The 22,304-nt window shown below is 38.8% G+C and overlaps 1 protein-coding gene across 3 annotated transcripts in view; it reads right to left on the bottom strand.

Annotated features, from left to right (window-relative positions):
• Positions 1–22,304, bottom strand: part of TTC27 (tetratricopeptide repeat domain 27) — a 169,502-nt gene that overhangs the window by 94,391 nt on the left and 52,807 nt on the right. For all 3 annotated transcript variants that reach the window (XM_036119108.2, XM_036119110.2, XM_078056160.1), the window contains exon 10: positions 7,268–7,381. In XM_036119108.2, the coding sequence (XP_035975001.2) occupies positions 7,268–7,381 (114 nt within the window). The remainder of the gene's footprint in view (positions 1–7,267; positions 7,382–22,304) is intronic.

The raw sequence follows: 22,304 nt of genomic DNA, 5'->3' as shown, positions 1-22,304 counted from the left end.
TCTGAACATTTTTTCCCAGAGTTTAATTTAAGCAGCCACACAAAAAAAAGTGTCATAAGTATCACCATCTTTCATTTTACCTTCAATTTCACTGAAGGTAAATTAACTGATTTCTCTAACTTAGAACAACTACATAAATCATCTCTTGGATCTGTATTTCTATCCATACTAAATCTGCTCCCAGGAAGCAGGCCTATGAAAGTAATCCCCAACTGAGGTTTCTGCTTCTATTTTCACCAATAAATGCTACCGTACTCTAGGACTCTCTTTGAAACTCTGACTTCTGTCATGTTACCCATAGTTCCTTTTACTCAGAGGAGAAAATCCACATTCTGCAGCTTTATATGAGGGTTGACACCAGAAATAGAACAGACAGCCCTTTCAATATTTTATCTCACGCTGCTCCCCAGCATGAACCAGACTGAAGGACTCTGTAGTCCACACACATTACATGCATTCTCCCTAAGTCACCTCTTCCTCCTTCCTACCACCCAGCCTTGTAAACGGTACCAAGTTATGATTATTTGGTAAACCTGAACATACTTCAGCCAGTATTTACATCTCATTATGTATTTCCTTCCGATGTTCCCAGTTAAAAATCTAACTCAAGCCTCATTAAAATAAGAAACATCTGGACCTAGGACATGCACTGCCCACCCCCCATTGTTTAGATGCTGGGCAGGAGCTGTGCCTATAGAACCGGAAACCAAACAAGCAGCAGTGATAACGTGGTACCCGCAGGCATACACATTCCCCTTTTTTTTTTAAGATTTTATTTTTAAGTAATCTCTACACCAGCATAGGGCTCAAACTCACCACACCTTGAGATGTAGAGTCGCCAGCTCCACCAACTGAGTCAGCCTGGCATCACCAGGCATACACATTCTTAAATCAAGATAAACTTTTCTCTCTAATTAGAATATAAATGTGTTTGGGGTTGTTTTTTTTTTTTTTTCATTTAAGATAAACTTTTTATTGTGGAACAATTTCAGATTTACAGAAAATCTGAAAAGACACTATGGAGAGTTCCTATACAGTCTTCACCCAATTTCTCTTGATGTTAACAAATTACCTAATCACGACCTATTTTTCAAGACTAAGAAATTAACATTGGCCCATTACTATTAATTAAACTACAGACTTTATTTGTATTTCATTAGCTTTCCCATTAATGCCCTTTTTCTGTTCCAAGATCCGATCTAGGATACTATCAAGTTGCCTTAGTGTCTCTCTCTGATCTGTGTCGGTTTCTCAGTTCATGTTGTTCATGACCTGGACACTTTTGAAAGAGTACTAGCCAGGTATTCCATAGGATGTCTCAACTGGGTTTTTTCTGATGTTGTCTTGTAATTAAACTGGTGTTACTGGTTTGGTGGAAGGCTCCCACAGGGGTGAAGTGCTCTTTTCACCATAGCCTATGATCAGAGGGTATGTGAGATCAATAGACTTATTGCTGGTGATGCTAACCATGATCACCTGATTAAGGTAGGGGTTGCCAGGTTTCTCCACTGTAAAGCTACCATTGTTCTGTTTCCATACAGAAGTGATGCACTAAGTGATCACTAAGTGATCACTAAGCCCAACTCACACTCTAGGAGAGAGAGACTAAACTTGACCTCCTAGACAGGGGGAGTATCTACATAAATTATTTAAAATTCTTCTGTCAGGAAGACTTGTCCTTTATCCCATTTATTCAATCATTCATTCATTTATGGCAGTATGGACCCATGTATTTATTTTATAACTTGGATTATAATCAAATACTACGTTATTCGTTTTGTTGCTCAAATTGTTCTAGCTTTGGCCATTGAGTTCTCTTTCAGATTAGCTGCTGTGTCCTTCTGACATGCCCCCAACTCCCTTTTTTTTTTAAGATTTATTTATTTATTTGAGAGAGAGAGAGAAAGAGAGCACAAGTGAGAGGGGCAGAAGAAGAGGGAGACAGAATCTCAAGCAGACTCCACACTGGGCGGGGAGCCTGACATGGGGCTCAGTCTCATGACTGTGAGATCACAACTTGAGACAAAACCAAGAATCAGATGCTTAACCAACTGTGCCACCCAAGTGCCCCCCAGATCCCTTTTCTTAACACTACCTTATATTCTTGCACTACAAAAGATGTTCCACGCCCATCTTGTATTTTCCCTGCTTCAGCTAACCCCAGTCCTAAAATCAGCCATCTATGCAAGGAGCATGGGTCCCTCATATTGAAGACTGGAATTTAGAAACCAAGATCTGGGCACTAGGTGTGCTCATCTGCTACTGAGGTGCCACTGCTCTAAACTTTCGGGGGACAGAGCTAGTAAAGAGTTAGACCCTACAGATTAATCTTTGTACCTCCAGGAACATTAGCAGAGTGCTCTCAGCTTAGTCCATACAGGTTAAACTACTGTAAAAAGAAATTTTTTAAATATACTTATTAAGCAAGACATAATTTTCTTTCTCATTTATAAATCCAGTGACAAGTGATGCAGAGCTGGTAAAAGAGCTCTGCATTCCTCAACACACGGCATCTCTGATCTAAGATGGCAGCCCCACTTCTCCTGACCTTCTACACAATAGGAAAGGACAAAAGGCCAGGGGAATACCTGACCCAGAAGTGGTACACATCATTTCCACCCACATACTGTTATGCAAAGGAGTATGGGAAGTCATATGTCTGGATAAAACTAAGGTTCTATTACTAAACGAAGAATGGATAACTGGGAATAATTAGCATTCTCAGACACAGAGAATCCACTTCTGCTTTTACTATAGCAACAAACAGTATACTCTATACTTAAGCTTATCTCATTCACATGAGCTGAAATTCTGTCAAAATAAAAAATTAAGAGTAAAGTAAATAAGTAATGACAGCATAAGATTACATCCCAATGAATAAAATAGAAATCCACGAGTCCACACTCAAATAAATAAATAAGTGGAGGAATAAATAAAAAGAAGAAAAAGCTCTTCCCTATAGCAAAATACCAACTAAGATATTATAAAATCATTATAAAATTGCCACTTGGCAATCATCATAATAACTTCCCCTCTCAAGAAACATCAATAAATGTTAAAACAAGTGGATGAAAATTGGATGATAATCTCAAAGTAACTCCCCCCAAAGGCTTATTACTTACAAGGTAAAGAGTAACTTTACACTGGGGAGAAACTCCACCAACATGACCTTATTCAAGTGATCAGAGAGCATCACAGAACAACTCACAGCCTCTGACACCTGAGAGGGACACCGTGAGAGGAGTACTACAATACTTCTGGAATATTACTGTCAAAATTGTGTAACCTGAATTGAATGATGAGGAAATGTCAGAGAAACCCAAATTGAAAGACAGTCTCCAAAATAACTAGCTGGTAACCTTCAAAATCATCAACCCCACAGAAGTCAAGAGAGGCCTGAGGAACTGTTCCAGACAAAAGAAACTCAAAGGATGAGGCAGCTCAATGCTGTGCCTGGATCCTTTTGCTACAAAGGACATTATTAGGACTATTGATAAAACTTGACTGGGGTCTCGTCAGAAGGGTGGATGGTAGTTCTTCACATCATTTTTTTTTTAAGAGAGGGAGAGAGAGGTGGGGGGAGGGGGAGAGGGAAAGAGCGAATCTTAAGCAGGCTCCACACCCCGTGCGGAGCTTGACATGGGGCTTGATCCCACGACCCTGAGATCATGACCTGAGCTGAAATCAAGAATCAGATGTTTAACCAAGACCCGCAGGCACCTCTCTTCACATCATTCTTACAACTAAATTGTTCCAAAGCAAAAAATAAATTTTTAAAAATACCACTGTCATTGACTTCATGAAATCCTACATCTTTTGCAACATTTTAAATTTTTCTTGGCCATCAGATTGCATCACAGTTAGGTTATTAGACAATCTGTGAAAGACACTAAATGCTATTTAGTCAATGGACGAGAATAAACATTAAGTTTCCCTAAATTCTGTGAGCCATTTTAGCAAATTATCGGACTCCAGGTGGGGGTCAGTAGAACCCCTGATTTATAGCCAGTCAGTCAGAACCAGACCTAAGGTTGGCATCTAAAGTAGAGGGCAGTCTTGCAGGGGTGGTTCAATATTCGCAAATCAATCAAAATAATATACATTAATAAAAGAAAGGATAAGATCCTCTCAATAGATGCAGAAGAAGCATTTGACAAAATGCAGCATCCATTTTGATAAAAACCTTCAACAAAGTAGGTATAGATGGAACATACCCCAACATTATAAAGGCCATATATGAAAGACCCACACCCATAAGATTATCCTCAATGGGGAAAAACTGAGAGCCTTTCCCCTACGTTCAGGAACAAGACAGGGAGGTCCACTCTCACCATTACTATTGGTACTGGAAGTCTTAGCCTCAGCAATTAGACAACAAAAAGAAATAAAAGGCATCCAAATTGGCAAGAAAGAAGTCAAACTTTCACTATTTGCAGACGACATGATACTTTATATAGAAAACGCTAAAGACTCCACCAAAAAATTGCTAGAACTAATACATGAATTCAGCAAAGTTGCAGAACATAAGGTCAATGTACAGAAATCTGTTGCATTTCTATACACCAATAATGAAGCAACCAAAAAAGAAATCAAGGAATCTATCCCATTTACAATTGCACCAAAAACCCTAAGATACCTAGGAATAAATGTAACCAAAGAGGTAAAAGATCTGTACTCTGAAAACTAAAGAACACTTATGAAAGAAATTGAAGAGGACACAAAGAAATGGAAAAACGTTCTGTGCTCATGGATTGGAAGAACAAACATTGTTAAAATGTCTATACTACCCAAAGCAATCTACATACTTAATGCAATCCCTATCAAAATAACAACAGCATTTTTCACAGAACCAGAACAAACAATCCTAAAATTTGTATGGAACCACAAAAGACCCCAAATAGCCAAAGCAATCCTGAAAAAGAAAAGCAAAGCTGGAGGCATCACGATTCTGGACTTCAAGCTCTATTACAAAGCTGTAGTGATCAAGACAGTACGGTACTGGCACAAAAATAGACACATAGATCACTGGAACATAGTAGAGAACCCAGAAACAGACCCACAACTATATGGTCAACTCATCTTTGATAAAGCAGGAAAGAATATCCAATGGAAAAAAGACAGTCTCTTCAACAAATGATGTTGGGAAAACTGGACAGTAACATGCAGAAGAATGAAACTGGACTACTTTCTTACACCATACACAAAAATATGTTCAAAATGGATGAAAGACCTAAATGTGAGACGTGAAACCATAAAAATCCTAGAAGAGAGCTCAAGCAGTAATTTCTCTGACATCAGCCATAACAACATCTTTCTAGATATGTCTCCTGAGGCAAGGGAAACAAAAGCAAAAAGCAAAAAAAGGGAACTACTGGGAGTTCATCAAGATAAAAACCTTCTGCACATCGAAGGAAACCATCAACAAAACTAAGAGACAACCGACAGAATGGGAGAAGATATTTGCAAATAACATATCTGATAAAGGGTTAGTATCTAAAATCTATAAAGAACTTATCGAACTCCACACTGAAAAAACAAATAATCTAATTAAGAAATGGGCAGAAGACATGAACAGATATTTTTCCAAAGAAGACAGCCAGATGGCTAACAGACACATGAAAAGATGCTCAACATCACAGATATCAGGGAAATACAAATCAAAACCACGATGAGATATCACCTCACACCTGTCAGAATGGCTAAAATTAACAACACAGGAAACAACAGTTGTTGGCAAAGATGTGGAGAAAGGGGAACCCTCTCTGCACTGTTGGTGGGAATGCAAACTGGTTCAGCCACTCTGGAAAATTGTATGGAGATGGCTCAAAAGTTAAAAATAGAACTACCCTATGATTCAGCAATTGCACTAGTAGGTATTTACCCAAAGGATACAAAAATACAGATTGGACAATGGAATATTACTCGCCATCAAAAAGAATGAAATCTTGCCATTTGCAACAATGTGGATGGAACTAGAGGGTATTATGCTAAGTGAAATAAGTCAGTCAGAGAAAGACAAATACCATATGATTTCACTCCCATGTAGAATTTAAGAAACAAAACAGATGAACAAATGGGAGGGGGGTAAAAAAGAGAGAGAGAGAGAGAGAGGAAAACAAATCGTAAGAGACTCTTAATAGAGAACAAACTGAGGTTGATGGGGGGAGGTGGGTGGGCGTTGGGCTAGATGGGTGAAGGGTATTAAGGAGAGCCCTTGTTGTGTTGAGCAATGGGTGTTGTATGTAAGTGACGAATCACTGAATCCTATTCCTGAAACCAATATTGCACTGTATGTTAACTAACTAGAATTTAAATAAAAATTTGAAAAAAATAAATAACATTTCTGAAATTGACACTTGTTAAAATTTATGGCATCTTAAAAAATAAAATAAAATAAAATAAAATAAAATAAAATAAAATAAAATAAAAATAAAGTAGAGGGCAGTCTTGTCGGTCTGAGTCCTTAACCTATGGTGTCTGCACTAAGTCCAGATAGTGTCAGAATTGATGTCCACAGGGAAGTGGAGAAATGCTTGGTATGGAAGACCCACACATCTGGTGTCAGAAGTGTTGTGAACAGAGGAACAGTTTTGCTTCAGAAAGGTTAAAGATTGTGGTCACAGAGCTACTAAGGGACACAGTTGGGCTTTGGAGCCAAACAAATTCTAGAACCCACACTCTAGAAAATAACAAAATGAACAAAAGGAAAGCCATCTCATTATTTTATATTCACAACACATATATATGCTTATTTTTTAAAGATTTTATTTATTTATTTGAGAGAAAGAGAGACAGAGTGCACACAAGTGGGAGGAGGGACAAGCAGATTCTCCACTCAGCAGGGAGCCCACCCTGGGTTCAATCCCAGGACCCTGAACTCATGAACTGAGCCAAAGCCAGATGTTTAACCGACTGAGCCATCCAGGCACCCCTATGCTTATTAACAGCAATAAAGAGTTAATCATAAGTTTTTGTTGTTGTTGTTGTTTTAAAGATTTTATTTATTTATTTGACAGACAGAGAGAGAGCATGTGCACAAGCAGGGGGAGCAGCAGAGGGAGAGGGAGAAGCAGGCTTCCCGCTGAGCAGGGAGCCCAATGCGGGGCTCGATCCCAGGACCCTGGGATCATGACCTGAGCCGAAGGCAGATGCTTAACGACTGAGCCCCCCAGGCGCCCCAATCATTAGTTTTTGATGTAGTGTTCAGTGATTCATTTGTTGCATAAAGAAGAGTTGGAAGAACAAAAACTGTCACATTAATTCTCACCTGTGTCTGCCTCATTGCGCGCTCCACTCGGCGTGCGCTTCCTCTGTCAAGTTTGGTCCGGAGGATCAAGGCTGATGTCTGAATGGCCCAAAACTTTGGTTGTGAAAGCAAAAACTGATGGAAGAGAATTAAAAAACAAACACAAAAAGAAGGCATGAGCTTGATGATTCCACTCTGATTAGTACAAAATTAACTCTTCCAAAAATATCAGAACACAGCTGAATGCAGATCTGAAAATCTTCTCGGTGAAAAATAATAAAACATGTGCTGTCCAGTATTTTTGTGAAGAATTTGTTCACTTGAGCAGTCATTACTTAACCTACTGGATCCAATCTATTGAATAAATCCCTTAAGGAATAAATCAAAATCTTTCCAGGTAATCAAAACAGTAGGCAGACTGTATCACATTAGAAATTAATAAATCTTTTTATCTCATAGGTTATAAAAAATGTGAGAAAATAAACTACCTCAAAATATCTTTCCCAAATTTGAAATAAATCTTTAAACATTAGCCAAACTCAAACATAAAAACAAATCATTAGAAATCTGGTAACTTTTCACTTAAAATACATCCTAATTCATAGATACAAATGCAAATCAAACTTCAAGTACACGGAATGCCCAAGAATTAAGTATTTGCTCACTTAAAGGCAACAGAATGGGAGAAGATATTTGCAAATGACATGTCAGATAAAGGGCTAGTATCCAAAATCTATAAAGAACTTACAAACTCAACAGCCAAAGAACAAATAATCCAATCAAGAAATGGGCAGAAGACATGAAAGACATTTCTGCAAAGAAGACATCCAAATGGCCAACAGACACATGAAAAAGTGTTCAACATCACTCGACATCAGGAAAATCCAAATTAAAACCTCAATGAGATACCACCTCACACCAGTCAGAATGGCTAAAATTAACAAGTCAGGAAATGACAGATGTTGGCAAGGATGTGGAGAAAGGGGAACCTTCCTACACTGTTGGTGGGAATGCACGCTGGTGCAGCCACTCTAGAAAACAGTATGGAGGTTCCTCAAAAAGTTGAAAATAGACCTACCCTACGACCCAGCAATTGCACTACTGGGTATTTACCCCAAAGATACAAATGCAGTGATCCGAAGGGGCACATGCACCCCAATGTTTACAGCAGCAATGTCCACAATAGCCAAACTATGGAAAGAGCCTAGATGTCCATCAACAGATGAATGGATAAAGAAGATGCGGTGTGTGTGTGTGTGTGTGTGTATATATATATATATATACATTGTGTATATATATATATATATATATATATATATATATACACACACAATGGAATATTATGCAGCCATCAAAAAATGAAATCTTGCCGCTTGCAACTACGTGGATAGAACTAGAGGGTACTATGCTAAATGAAATAAGTCAATCAGAGAAAGACAAGTATCATATGATCTCACTGATATGAGGAATTTGAGAAACAAGACAGAATCATAGGGAAAGGGAGAGAAAAATGAAACAAGATGAAACCAGAGAGGAAGACAAACCATAAGAGACTCTTAATCTCAGGAAACAAACTGAGGGTTGCTGGAGTGGAGGGGGGTGGGAAGGATGGATGGCTGGGTGATGGACTTTGGGGAGGGTATGTGCTATGGTGAGCTCTGTGAATTGTGTAAGACTGATGAATCACAGAACCGTACCCCTGAAACAAATAATACATTATATGTTAATAAAAAAAATTTTTTTTTAAAGGCAAAAGACCTTCTTTTCTTCAATACGTATTACAGAAAACCAATCTAAAATGTACAAGAATGCTTTCTAGTCTTGGTTAGGGTAGTGAGTCTCTGATTCAGTTAAAATGCTTTCCCAGGGGTGCCTGGGTGGCTCAGATGGTTAAGCGTCTGCCTTCAGCTTAGGTCATGATCCCAGGGTCCTGGGATCGAGCCCCGCATTGTGCTCCCTACTCAGTGGGAAGCCTGCTTTCCCTCCCTGACTCCCCCTGCTTGTGTTCCCTCTCACACTGTGTCTCTCTCTATCAAATAAATAAATAAAATCTTTAAAAAATAATAATAAAATAAAATAAAATGCTTTCCCAGAGGGGACACCTTAATAAAAACTGGCCTAAGACAAAAGCTCGAATATGCAAGGACTAAGTCCTAACCCCAGAAAGCTGTGACAGCCATGAGCTCAGAGAATGTAGTAGAAACCATTGACTATGACTGCACATGTAGTGGGGAAAAAAGTAAAAGTTCTGGATGAGTGAAAATGGGCAAAATGTATGATGACGCAGTAGGGACTGCATGGTGTAATGAACAGTTTTCGCTCTCTGCTGATGATCTGGAATCCACACTGTTTCCTGGAGATCATTTACAATTGTACATTCAGTCAAGACTGCTGCGAAACAAGGGAAGATGCTTATTTGTCGGAAAGCTGACTATATCCTTGATCAGTTGCTTGTCTCTAAAAGTCAGTGCGGAAACACCCTAGTTAAATTAAGAGTCCAATTAATCATTCAAAACCTAGCTGCACATTAGAAGCGCTTGAGAAGCTTCTGGTTGTTTTTTTTTTTTTTAAGTAAATCAGATCTCTGAGAGTAGCATCTGGCAACTGTGTTTTTAAAACATTCCCCAGGTAATTCGAAACTATAGCCACGTTTAAGAACTGCGAGGCTAAACCAAAACAATAAACATCAAAAACCACAAAAACTCAACTCTAACAGCAGTTTTTGAGTGTTTGTGACTCCAGGAATGACTGACTTCTTCATTGAGTGACTGCCATTAGGATTTCCCAAGGACTGAATCATTCTAAACCCTTGTTTTATTACCAAAAAGTATATTCTTTAAAAAATTTTTTTAAGTAGGCTCCACGCCCAGCATGGAGCTCAATGCAGGGCTTGAATTCACGACCGTGAGATCAAGACCTGAGCCAAGATCAAGAATCTGATGCTTAACTGATTGGGTCACCCAGGTGCCCCCACCAAAAAAGTATATTCCTTATCAGAATTACAGAACAGAATGGGAACTGTATTATAACAAGTAATTTTTATAAGAAAGGTGCATTTATTTTAGGGTAGTCCTATTAATATTTCTTTATCAACTTTGTGCATTACACTGAAGGAAAATTTAAAACTGAGGCCTGAATAGTTGTTTTTTGAACCTACTGTGTCAAATATTAAAGTATAATTTGAAGGAGTTATAAAGTCACAATAAACACTGATCTAATTATTTAAAAAATCCTAGGTACTTAACTTATTTGAAGAGCATGTATATGTGTGTGTTGTCAAAGTTTCTGAACACAATTCACAAAACTTTATCAGCAAAAGTTAAATGGCTCTAAGAAGAGCCTTATTCAGAAATGTAAAGATAGAATTTATTTATGTGTTGTATGTGATCCCCAGTTCCACTTTTTACTGTAGAGTGAATAACTGGTAAATTTTTCCTTTCTTAGAATTCTTCAATATTATCTCTTGAATAAAATTTGCATTAATGTTAACGGGAAAAAAAATAACTACTTAATACAAGTATTTGTTTTTGGTCAAATTCATTTATCACTCCAAATTCTTATTAAGAGTTAGGAGGAGGGGGGCACCTGGGTGGCTCAGCCAGTTAAGTGTCTGGCTCTTGGTTTCGGCTCAGGTCATGATCTCATGGTCCTGGGATCAAGCCCTGGGGTCAGGGTCAGGGGTCCGCGCTCCGTGGGGAGGTCTGTTTCTCCTTCTGCCCCTCCCCCTGCTCGTGCTCATGTGCTCTCTCTCTCTCTCAAATAAATAAAATCTTTAAGAAAAAAAAGAGAGAGCAGGAGGTCTTTCAATGGAGTATAAATTCTATCTCATTCCTTACAACTCCTTACTGTACCACCGTGTGAGTTACCTCCCTTGGTCCCTAGAGACATGTGAATTTTCAACTCTGGATCAAGGCCAACCCCCTTACAATAAAATGGAAAATGAAGCACCAACAGGTTAAGCCACTTGCTCTGTATCACACCTTCATTAGTAGCAAAAGCTGATTCTAATACTTGGTCTCTTGATCCCCAGAACAACATCTTTATAGTGTTCTTTCAACACTTTCCCCAGATATGATCACCCCCTGGAAGTCATGATACTACCCAGGAAACTCTGGTCAAGCAACGTAAGCAGCGGACTCAGTAAAGAACGCTGGGAAACTGCTCTGCTAAGGGGAGCAGGAGAAGGAAAGAGTGAACGAATAAGGGAGGAGGAGAATCAATAGATGGGGTCCTACCAAAGTGTATTCATTCATTAATTCACTTGAGCACCTACTCTGTACAAGGCCGTGTGCACAAGGCCCCAGGGACAAACTAGTAAGCAAGACAGACAAGGTCCCCGCGGTCATGGAATTTACATTCTAATGCAATGTCGATTAGGTCATCTCATCCTTGTATAACTGTGCAAATTAAAATATTTTATCCCCTTGAGGTAGACGAACCATGAAAGACGATGGACTCTGAAAAACAAACTGAGGGTTCTAGAGGGGAGGGGGTGGAAGGATGGGTTAGCCTGGTGATGGGTATTGAGGAGGGCACGTTCTGCATGGAGCACTGGGTGTTATGCACAAACAATGAATCATGGAACACTACATCAAAAACTAATGATGTAATGTAGGGGGATTAACATAACAATTAAAAAAATTTAAAAAAAATATTTTATCCCCTTGAAATATACTTTACCAGATTAACCTATAACTGTATCTTGTTAGCCTCCATTAACTAAAATCTACGAGAAAAATGGCTTCATCAACATAAGTAGGTGTATATGGCACTATATAAAGACACATGATAAGGTAAAATACATTAAAGAACTATTTAAAATGCGTAACACTGTTTCATCTCAAATATTTTCAAAGGAAACAACTCTTTTCATAAAGTAAATCTGCAAAGTGATTCTACTACCCACGATGGGTCGCATCACTGCCTTACGTTCTCTTCACCTGATTAAAGGGACTGTCTCTGTACCTTTGTGACAGGACGGAAGAGCATGGAGGGAAGGGCTCTGTAGCACAGCGGGAACATTCTCCAAGCCAGCCAGAGCTTGTGCGGAATCCCAGCTCCACCACGTGAGATGAGTCACTGGGTGACCTTGGAAGCTCTCAGGGTCTCACTTTCCTCCTCTCTAAAACAGGGGTAACTATCTCTCACAGGTTGTGAGGAGGATTAAATATGAATTAGGTAAAACTTAACAAGCCTCTGAGAGTACCCACTGAAGTGGCCCCCTCCATATTTCCCCTCCTGAATGCTTTCTCTCACCCCTAACAGAAAATCACCACCCTAACCTCTGATTGGGTTCACGACACGCTACCCCCAAAATATGGCACCTGAGCATATTGAATATTTTAAGCCAAAGGAGTCTGAGGAAACAGCAGAAGCAGGAAGATCACTCCGACCTTCCCCCTGTCCCTCTGCCCTGAAGCAGGTCATAAAACCCTGCTGTGAGAGCGTCCTCCCTACATCCTATACCCTGAGGAAAAGAGCATCCTTTACACCTACACCTTACACTCTCTGACCTAGCACATTCCTCCATGATGCCCACTCTTCATCAAACCGAGCATAAACATACTCAAGTTTAACTGCTTCTTCAGGTCTTCGTTTCCTTATGAAGCCTCCCATGTCACCAAAAAAATCTGTATTAAATAAATCTGTGTGCTTTTCTCATGTTAATCTGTCAGGTTAATTTGCAGACCCAGCCCTAAGAAGGTCCAAGAAAACTTGTCCTCCCCTACAGCTCCCAACCACACTGATGAAGCGCTTGTCAGAGTTAAAACCCAGCTTTAAGGTTTGCACACCAAATAGGGGAGGTATTTTCCTCAGAAAAATAACAAATGCGCTGGCATGAGAACAAGAGTTTGCCTGAGACTTTTATGCGAAGGTCAAGCAAAACATACTCACTAAACACTGAGAGTAAAATGCAATCTGACAAACAGACATTTGAAAAGCTTTACAGAAGGAACTGGCCGAATAATGGCATCACTGAAGAATGCATTTATCTTATATCTGTTTGGCCAGGACACTTGGGAAAGTCTTTCTAGAAGGAGGTAAATTCGGATAGGCTGTGTTTAATATATTTTTAGAACACTGCTGCCCACAAGGTAAGTCAATCATAATTAGGTAAGAAAAAGAAAATTCAGTGGGGGAATATCTGCTACAACGCTCTACCAACTTATGAAGAAAATGCTATTTTTAAGAAATAACCGATCTAATAGTTCAGCAAGCAAACCCAATGGAGGGAGCACCAACCTACCTACCCAGGCAGCAGGCCGGCTGGTGAGGACTCAAGCGCGTCTGTCCAGATGGATGGGCAGAGCTGATCCAGAGTCCCACCCCATCCCTGGCCAGAGTTACTCTTAATGCCACTCAATTCAGGACCTGAGAATGACCACCTACCGCCTCCTGCTGGCCCTGCCTCACCCTTCGGGGGTCAGCTCAAATGCCACTTTCTCGGAGAGCCTTTCTCAACCACTTTCCCTAAGTCTCTCCATCTCTACCCCGTGATTCTCCACCACTGCATGCAGGTTGGCTCCTTCAGCGCAGAGGTCCCAACTATTCCGTTCCCTAGAGCCTTCCGTACAGCCTGGCATACTGAGAGCACTCAGAGAGAGAGAGAGTGCGCTCAGAGAGAGAGAGAGAGAGCGTGCTCAGAGAGAGAGAGAGAGTGCGCTCAGAGAGAGAGAGCGCGCTGAGAGAGAGAGAGAGAGCGCACTCAGAGAGAGAGAGCGCGCTCAGAGAGAGAGAGAAAGAAAGGGACAGAGAAGGGATTTTATGTTTGTCAGCATTTACACAGGGGCAAAAGGGTATGTACAAAGATGCTTCTTCTGAAAAAGAAATGTAGATCAACAGTGACTAGCACTTATGAAAATCACCTGTCACGTTTTTTTTTCCTGACATTCCCTCAATAGATTTGGGAAAATACTCTCTCCCCAGGGACACAACATAGTAAATAATAAATGGGTATCATGAAATAATATTTTTATTACTATAATCCAGGTACACAGTGGCTTATATAGGCTTTTGTGAAGCAGCTCAGAAACTTAAACCTTATAGTATTTTTTCTTTACAACAATATGCTCCGAATGCCAAATAAAATAAGCTTACAAGCCTTTTGAAAATAAGTCATTGCTAAATTGTGGCATACGACATAATTTTAAAGAAGAGGTGTGGCAAAGTGGAAAAATGCACTGAAAAAAAGAACTGGACTCTAGACGAGACTCTCCACCAATTAACTGCATAAGCCTTTGGAAAAGTACTGACCATTTTAAGCCCTCCTCTTCCTCATTTACACAACGATGGGATTCGATCTGATGGTCTCTAGGGTTGCTGTCAGCTAGAAAGTTTTAATAAAATTCCATTTGTTTTATAGCAAAGAATAAGCTTCCAAATAATTCATTATGATACTTTGTACAAATCCACAAATTAAGGTGAATTCCTTCCCAAACTAGCTTGGGTTCCTCCACCTTCCCAGCCATTCTCTATATGCCCTTAAATAAGTGGATTAACTTCTCTTGCACCAAGATATGTCTTATCTACAAAGAGAAAAAAAACTGGACTAAATGGTGACCAAAGCTTATTCCACCTACAAAATTCTGTCATGATGAAGGGAAAGTAATGACATGAACTCCCAAGTTCATCTTTGTGGAATTTTGGTTATTTTATATTTTTAATTAACACTAATTTGATTGTAATTATAGACTTCATATTCACCAAAATGCCCCACACAGGTTATTAAAACCCAATTAAAGTTCTTTACTGTCCAGTATAAGAGAGAAATACTTGAGAACATTTAAATTTCTCAGATGTCAAAAATTAGTAAAATAAATGAGTATTTTCACAAATACCAAATGGTGACTCATCAGATCAGGAATAGTGAGGTGTCTCACATAGACAAGGCTGAATAAGCACACAGTTTCAGCTTTGATGATGAGAAGCAGTGAGTGACTGAATATATAGTACCTAAGTATAAGCTGGTTCAATTTTTTACTAGCCTAGGATTCTAGCCACCAGTTATTTATGTGAGCAAAAAACAAAATACATCAAAGATTAACAGATTGTGGAATTCCACTGACTGTTCTATGTTCATGGCAGATATCTGACGACGCCTTTGTACAGATAAGGAAATCTGGGCATTAAAAAAAGCGTTCTCACTTAAAAAAAAAAAACAGACAGAAAAGCATCCTCAAAAAATTAAACATGGGATTACACATGATCCAGCAAATTCATTTCTTGGATATAAGCCCAAAAGAAATAAAAGGAGGGACCTGAATAGATACTTGCATACCAGTGTTCATGGCAGTGTTGTTCACAATAGCTAAAAGGCAGAAACAACTCAAATATTCACTGACAGAAAAATGATAAACCAAATGTGGTATGTGTGTGTGTGTATAAATATGATTCAGCCTTAAAAAGGAAGGCGGTTGATACACACTACAACATGGATGAACCTTGAAGACCTTATGCTAACTGAAATAAGCCTGACACAAATGGACAAATATTTTATGATTGCATGAGGTACCTAGAATACTGAAACGCAAAACAGAAAATAGAATGGTGGTTGTCATTCTAGGGAGAGGAGAGCACAGGGAGCCAGTGTTTAATGGGTACAGAGTTTCAGTATGGGGTGATAAAAAAGCTCTGGAGATGGAAGTGCTGATAATTACATAACAGTGTAAATGTCTTTAATGTCACTGAATGATACACTTAAAAATTGTTAAAATGGAGGCGCCTGAGTGGTTCAGTCAGTTAAGCAGCCGAGTCTTGTTTTCAGCTCAGGTCATGATCTCAGGGTGGTGAGAAGGAGACTCAAGTTGGGCTCTGTGCTGGGCGTCGAGTCTGCTTAAGATTCTTTCTTCCTCTCCCTCCACCCCTCCCTCCACCCCTCTCTCCCTCTCTAAAAAAAATTTTGTTAAAATGGTAAATTGTATGTTATGAATATTTTATGACAATATAAAAAGCATATATTTTACAAAATCATTACTTACAAGGTCCTTAAAAAGAGCGATTTTACATTCAAGTTCAGTATTGCTAAAAACTTAAAAAGAAAATATAAGATAAAAATATAACTAAGACCAAACTAATATTTCACTGCTTTTTTTTAAAGCCACGAATAATACTTTGGATGAAACACCCTACATGCATATTCAACACCTCCCAAATTTCAAAGTTTGTCTCGCAAAAGCTGGGTTATTTTGGTGTATGAAAATATGTCTCTATATAATTTACAGTAAACACTCTATTTTTAATCATCTCAGTTCCTATTTCCTCCAAAGAACACATTTTTGAGGCTATCAAATACTGTATGTTGTTAATTCTTATAATTTATAGTTTTCAATATCTCACTCATTTCTTAGAAATGTTCTATAAATTTCTGAATATTTTTTATCTAAAACTGGCTCTAAGTAAGAAATTACTAAAAGGCCAATAATGGGAGAGTCAGATTCTTGTTTTCAGGGAAATACAGTTACTACTCAACTGTAAAAGCCTGGACAAGTTCTTTTTTTCTTTTTAGGTTTTTATTTTAATAAAATGTTAATAAGATAAACTGTTGTGTTCTTATCACAACCAAGTGCACTCCTTGATCCCCCATCACCCATTTAACCCATCCCCCCCCCCATCTCCCCTCTGGTAACCACTGGTTTGTTCTCTATAGTTAAGAGTCTGTTTCTTGGTTTGCCTCTCTCTCTTTCTTCCCCTTTGCTCATTTGTTTTGTTTCTTAAATTCCACATATGAGCAAAATCATATGGTATCTGTCTTTCTCTGATTTATATCAGTTAGCATAATACACTATAGCTCTATCCATGTCTTTGCAAATGGCAAGATTTTATTCTCTTTTGGGACACCTGGGTGGCTCAGTCGTTAAGCGTCTGCCTTCGGCTCAGGTCATGATCCCAGGGTCCTGGGATCGAGCCCCACATCGGGCTCCCTGCTCAGCGGGAAGCCTGCTTCTCCCTCTCCCACTCCCCCTGCTTGTGTTCCCTCTCTCGCTGTGCCTCTCTCTGTCAAATAAATAAATAAAATCTTAAAAAAAAAAAAAAAAAGATTTCATTCTCTTTTATGGCTGAATACAATATTCCATTGTATATATAATGCCACTTCTTCTATTGATATTGCTGCTTCCATATCTTGGCTATTGTAGATAATGCTGCTATAAACATTGGGGTGCATGTATACCTTTGAATTAGTATTTTCATTTTCTTTGGGTAAATACCCAGTAGTGAGATTAGATCTATTTTTAACTTTGTGAAGAACCTCCATACTGTTTCCAGAATGGCTGCACTAGTTTGCATTCCCACCAACAGTGCGGAGAGGGTTCCCCTTTCTCCGCAACCTCACCAACACCGGTTGTTTCTTGTGTTGTTGATTTTAGCCATTCTGACAGGCGTGAGGTGATATCTCATTATAGTTTTGATTTGCATTTCCCTGATAATAAGTGATATTGAGCATCTTTTCATGTGTCTGTTGGCCATCTGTATGTCTTCTTTGGAAAAGTGTCTGTTCATATCTTCTGCCCATTTTTAATTGCATTATTAGTTTTCTGGGTGTTGAGTTTTATAAATTCTTTATATATTTTGGATACGGCATTTGAAAAAAGCTTCTCCCATTCCATAGGCTGCCTTTTAGGTTTTGTTAATTGTTCCCTTTGCTGTGCAGAAGCTTTTTACTTTGATGTAGTTCCAATAGTTTATTTTTGCTTTTGTTTCCCTTGCCTCAGGAGATATATCTAGAAAGATGTTGTTATGACTGATGTCAGAGAAATTCTGCTTGAGCTCTCTTCTAGGACTTTTATGGTTTCAGGTCTCACGTTTAAGTCTTTCATCCATTTTGAATTTATTTTTGTATATGGTTTAAGAAAGTGGTCCAATTTCATTCTTCTGCATGTCGCTGTCCAATTTTCCCAACACCATTTGTTGAAGAAACTGTCTTTTTCCCTTTGGATATTCTTTCCTGCTCTGCTCAAGATTAACTGACCATACAGTTGTAGGCTCATTTCTGCGTTTTCTATTCTGTCCCACTGATCTGTGTGTCCGTTTTTGAACCAGTACCATACTATCTTGATCACTACAGCTTTGTAATATAGCTTGAAGTCCAGAATCATGATGCCTCCAGCTTTGCTTTTCTTTTTCAAGAAAGTTTTGACTATTCGGCGTCTTTTTGGTTCCATACAAATTTTAGAATTGTTTGTTCTGGTTCTGTGAAAAAAGCTGTTGGTTTTTGGGTTTTTTTTTTAGATTTTATTATTTATTTGACAGAGAGAGAGACAGCCAGAGAGGGAACACAAGCAGGGGGAGTGGGAGAGGGAGAAACAGGCTTCCCGCGGAGCAGGGAGCCCAATGCGGGGCTCGATCCCAGGACCCTGGGATCATGACCTGAGCCGAAGGCAGACGCCCAACCGACTGAGCCACCCAGGCGCCGCAAAAAGCTGTTGGTATTTTGATAGGGATTGCATTAAATGTGTAGATTGCTTTGGGCAGTATAGACATTTTAACAATATTTTTCTTCCAATCCATGAGCATGGAATATCTTTCCATTTCTTTTTTTTTTTTTTTAAGATTTTATTTATTTATTTGACAGAGAGAGACATAGCGAGAGAGGGAACACAAGCAGGGGAGCGTGAGAGCGAGAAGCAGGCTTCCCGCCGATCAGCAAGCCCGATACGGGGCTCGATCCCAGGACCCTGGGATCATGACCTGAGCCGAAGGCAGATGCTTAACAACTGAGCCACCCAGGCGCCCCTCTTTCCATTTCTTTTTGTCCTCTTCAATTTCCTTCATCAATATTTTATAGTTTTCAGAGTACAAGTCTTTCACCTCTTTGGTTAGGTTTATTCCTAAGTACCTTATGGGTTTTGGTGCAATTGTAAATGGAACTGTTTTCTAAATTTCTCTTTCTGCTGCTTCATTATTGGTATATAGAAATGCCACAGACTTCTGTAGACTGATTTTGTATCCTGCTACTTTACTGATTTTATCAGTTCCCACAGTTTTTTGGTGGAGTCTTTCAGGTTTTCTATATACAAGTATCACGTCATCTGTTAAGTAGTGAAAGTTTTACTTCTTCCTTACTGATTTGGATGCCTTGACAACAGCAGCTCTTAAGCAGGATTTTATTCATCCTCTAGGGGAATAAGGTGCCACTTTTCTGAAGGCACGGAGTACATCAACACCCTTAAAAGGGAAATTACTCAAAACACAAATTAACCTGTGACCACTCCACCTAAGCTTTCTGGCAGTGCTCAACCTGCCAATGCACACCTTAGCGACTCGCCCCCTTAAAAAGGCACTGATACTAGTCGTCTTAAAGTCTAAAATACCTAACTGGCTAGCCCTGTGCACTGCAAACAGAAGCTATGCACAGCGGTAAGCTTTTCCCTTGTACAAATACTCAATTTATTAGAATTCTTCCCAAATAACACAAACCCACGTAATGTCCCACTATGTTTAAACCACATCCTTGTAGACTTGAGGGTATCTGGTAGCTCTATCCTGGTATTTGGTGAAATATTTAGACGGCATTAACTTGAGAACAACTGGTTGCACAATACAGCATACTGTTCTATCTCTGTTGTACCAGAGAACTCCTTACAACCAAAACATTACATTTATTTATCTTTGTTAAAATAAGCAAAAACATACAAAATCATCTAGATACATAGCAAAAATGTGTTGTGAGGGGCGCCTGGGTGACTCAGTAGGTTAAGCGTCTGCCTTCGGCTCAGGTCATGATCCCTGGGTCCTGGGATCGAGTCCTGCCTTAGGCTCCCTGCTGGAGCCTGCTTCTCCCTCTCCCTCTGCCCCTTCTCCCACTCATGCTCACTCACTCACTCTCTCTCTCAAATAAATAAATAAAATCTTTTTTAAAAAATGTGTTGTGAGAACAAGCTGTGATTGATGCTTCTGAGCTTTTTGCAAGAAACTGTCACTTTTTTCATATAGTCATCAGTGGGTCATCCTGCATCTTGATGCTTTTCTAGCATTGGTAGGCTTAAAGAAATAAATCAGATTATTCCCAAGCAAAGCACTAATACAAATGATAAGTTTGGAAGTTCATTATTTATCTTCACGTAGACTACATGGAAGAAAGATTCAAACACTTAAATGAACTTAATATATCCCTACAGGAAACTGGAATGAAATTATTAACAGAAAGAAACTATTTTATATAAGAAATGTTAGTTTGGTTAAAATGTGCTGAGAAAAGGTGCTTTATTCATTTTCTTAAATATACTGTTCTTTCAGCATATTGGAAATGACCATTGCAACTCATCTGACCATGAATGTAAATGTCCTATGTGACTCTTTTCATGTATTTTTCAGTTTGATGTAGTGAAGAAATGGCTACTAGATCCAATTTTTTTTATTAAAACATTTTTATATATTATATAATATATATAGATGCACAATGAATTTTCACAGACTGAACAGACATATATAAGCAGCACTCAGATCAAGAAACATTACCAGCATCCTACTGTCCCCCCTTGTTATCTGTTCTGGTCATTTCCTGCCCCTCTGTAAGGGTAACCACTATCCTGACTTGTACAGAGATCAGTGTGCATGCTTTTCTACATTACACAAATGTAATCACAGAGTACTCTTTTGTATCTGATTTCTTCTGCTCAACATTATGTTTGAAAGATTCATCCACATAGTTGCACAGAGTTGTAGAATATTCATTTTATTGCTGTATAATATTCCATTATATAAATATACAATTTATTTAACCACCATATCACTAATGGGCATTTATGCAGTTTCCAATTTGGGGCTAATACAAATGTGCTATGAACAGTCTAGCTGTGCTACCAGAATGTGCGGTTACGCACACTTTAAGACATGTTCTTTAGGTGAACATGCCCAAGTATTTTGTTGGGTATATACTTAGGAGTGAAACTGCAAGGCCACAGAGTATGAATACATTTAGCTTCCATAGTTCCTCCCAATCTTCTAAAAGGTTATTCCATTCGACACTCTTACTAGAAATATTAGAGAACTCTCGCTGCTTCACATCCTTACAACACTCAATACTGTCTGTTTTGCATTTTAGCCATTCTCGTGGGTATGTAGTTGTATCGTATTATGGTTGTAGTGTGCATTTCTCTAACAACTAATAAAGTTGAGCACCTTTTAATATGTTAATGGCCATTTTAATATCTCTTTATTAAGTCCCTATTGAAATCCTTTGCCTGTTTTTTCTATTGGGTTGTCAGAATTTTTCTTAATAATTTGTTAAGTTTGTATTTTCTGAACACAAGTACTTTTTTGTTGGAGGAGGGTAATATATTATTTATACTCGACAAACATTCATGTAACACATACAATGTGCTGGCAAGGCAGTGGTCTAAGTGCTTTACAAATATTAATGGTATCTTTTGATAAAGAGAAGTGCTTAATATTAATGTAGTCCAATTTATCATTTTTGTTTTATGGCTAGAGCTTTATTGTACTGTTTGTCCTAAAGTCTCAAAGACGTCCTCCCATATTTTTTCCTCTAAAAGCTTTACAGTTTTGCTTTTCACTTTTACATATCCAGTCTGGAATTGATTTTTGTATATACAGTTATGATATAGGGGTTAAGATAGCTTTTTCTATATGGATATAAATCATCTAGTACCGTTTATTGAAAAGCCTACTCTTTACCACTGTACTGAATGCCAACTTTGTCATAAATCAGATGAGCCATGTAGGTATGGATCTGTTTCTGGACTCTCTGTTCTACTGGTTGGTTCATATTTTCTCATGTCAAAATGTCTTAATTCAGTGTTTCTCAAACTTTCAAGTGCCTGAGAATAACGTAGAGAAATTGTTGAAACACAGACTCTTTGGCCTCAACCCCAGAGATTCTGATTCAATAAGGGGTTGAGAAACTGCATTTCTAACAAGCTCCCAGGTGATGCTGATGCTGACAGTCCAAGGACCACAATACGATAAGCAATAATATAGTTAAATAATACAGTTTTATAACAGAGCTTGCTATCTGGCGGCGTACATATGCCACCTCAGTACTTCATGCCTGCCTTAGCTATTCTTAGCCCTTTACATTTCCATATGAATTTTAAAGTAA

This window comes from Halichoerus grypus, chromosome 10 (assembly GCF_964656455.1).
Source record: "Halichoerus grypus chromosome 10, mHalGry1.hap1.1, whole genome shotgun sequence".
In the NCBI taxonomy this organism is placed as follows: Eukaryota; Metazoa; Chordata; class Mammalia; order Carnivora; family Phocidae; genus Halichoerus; species Halichoerus grypus.
Note: the sequence above shows the minus strand (reverse complement) of the source record. Positions and strands in the feature narration are given on the sequence as shown.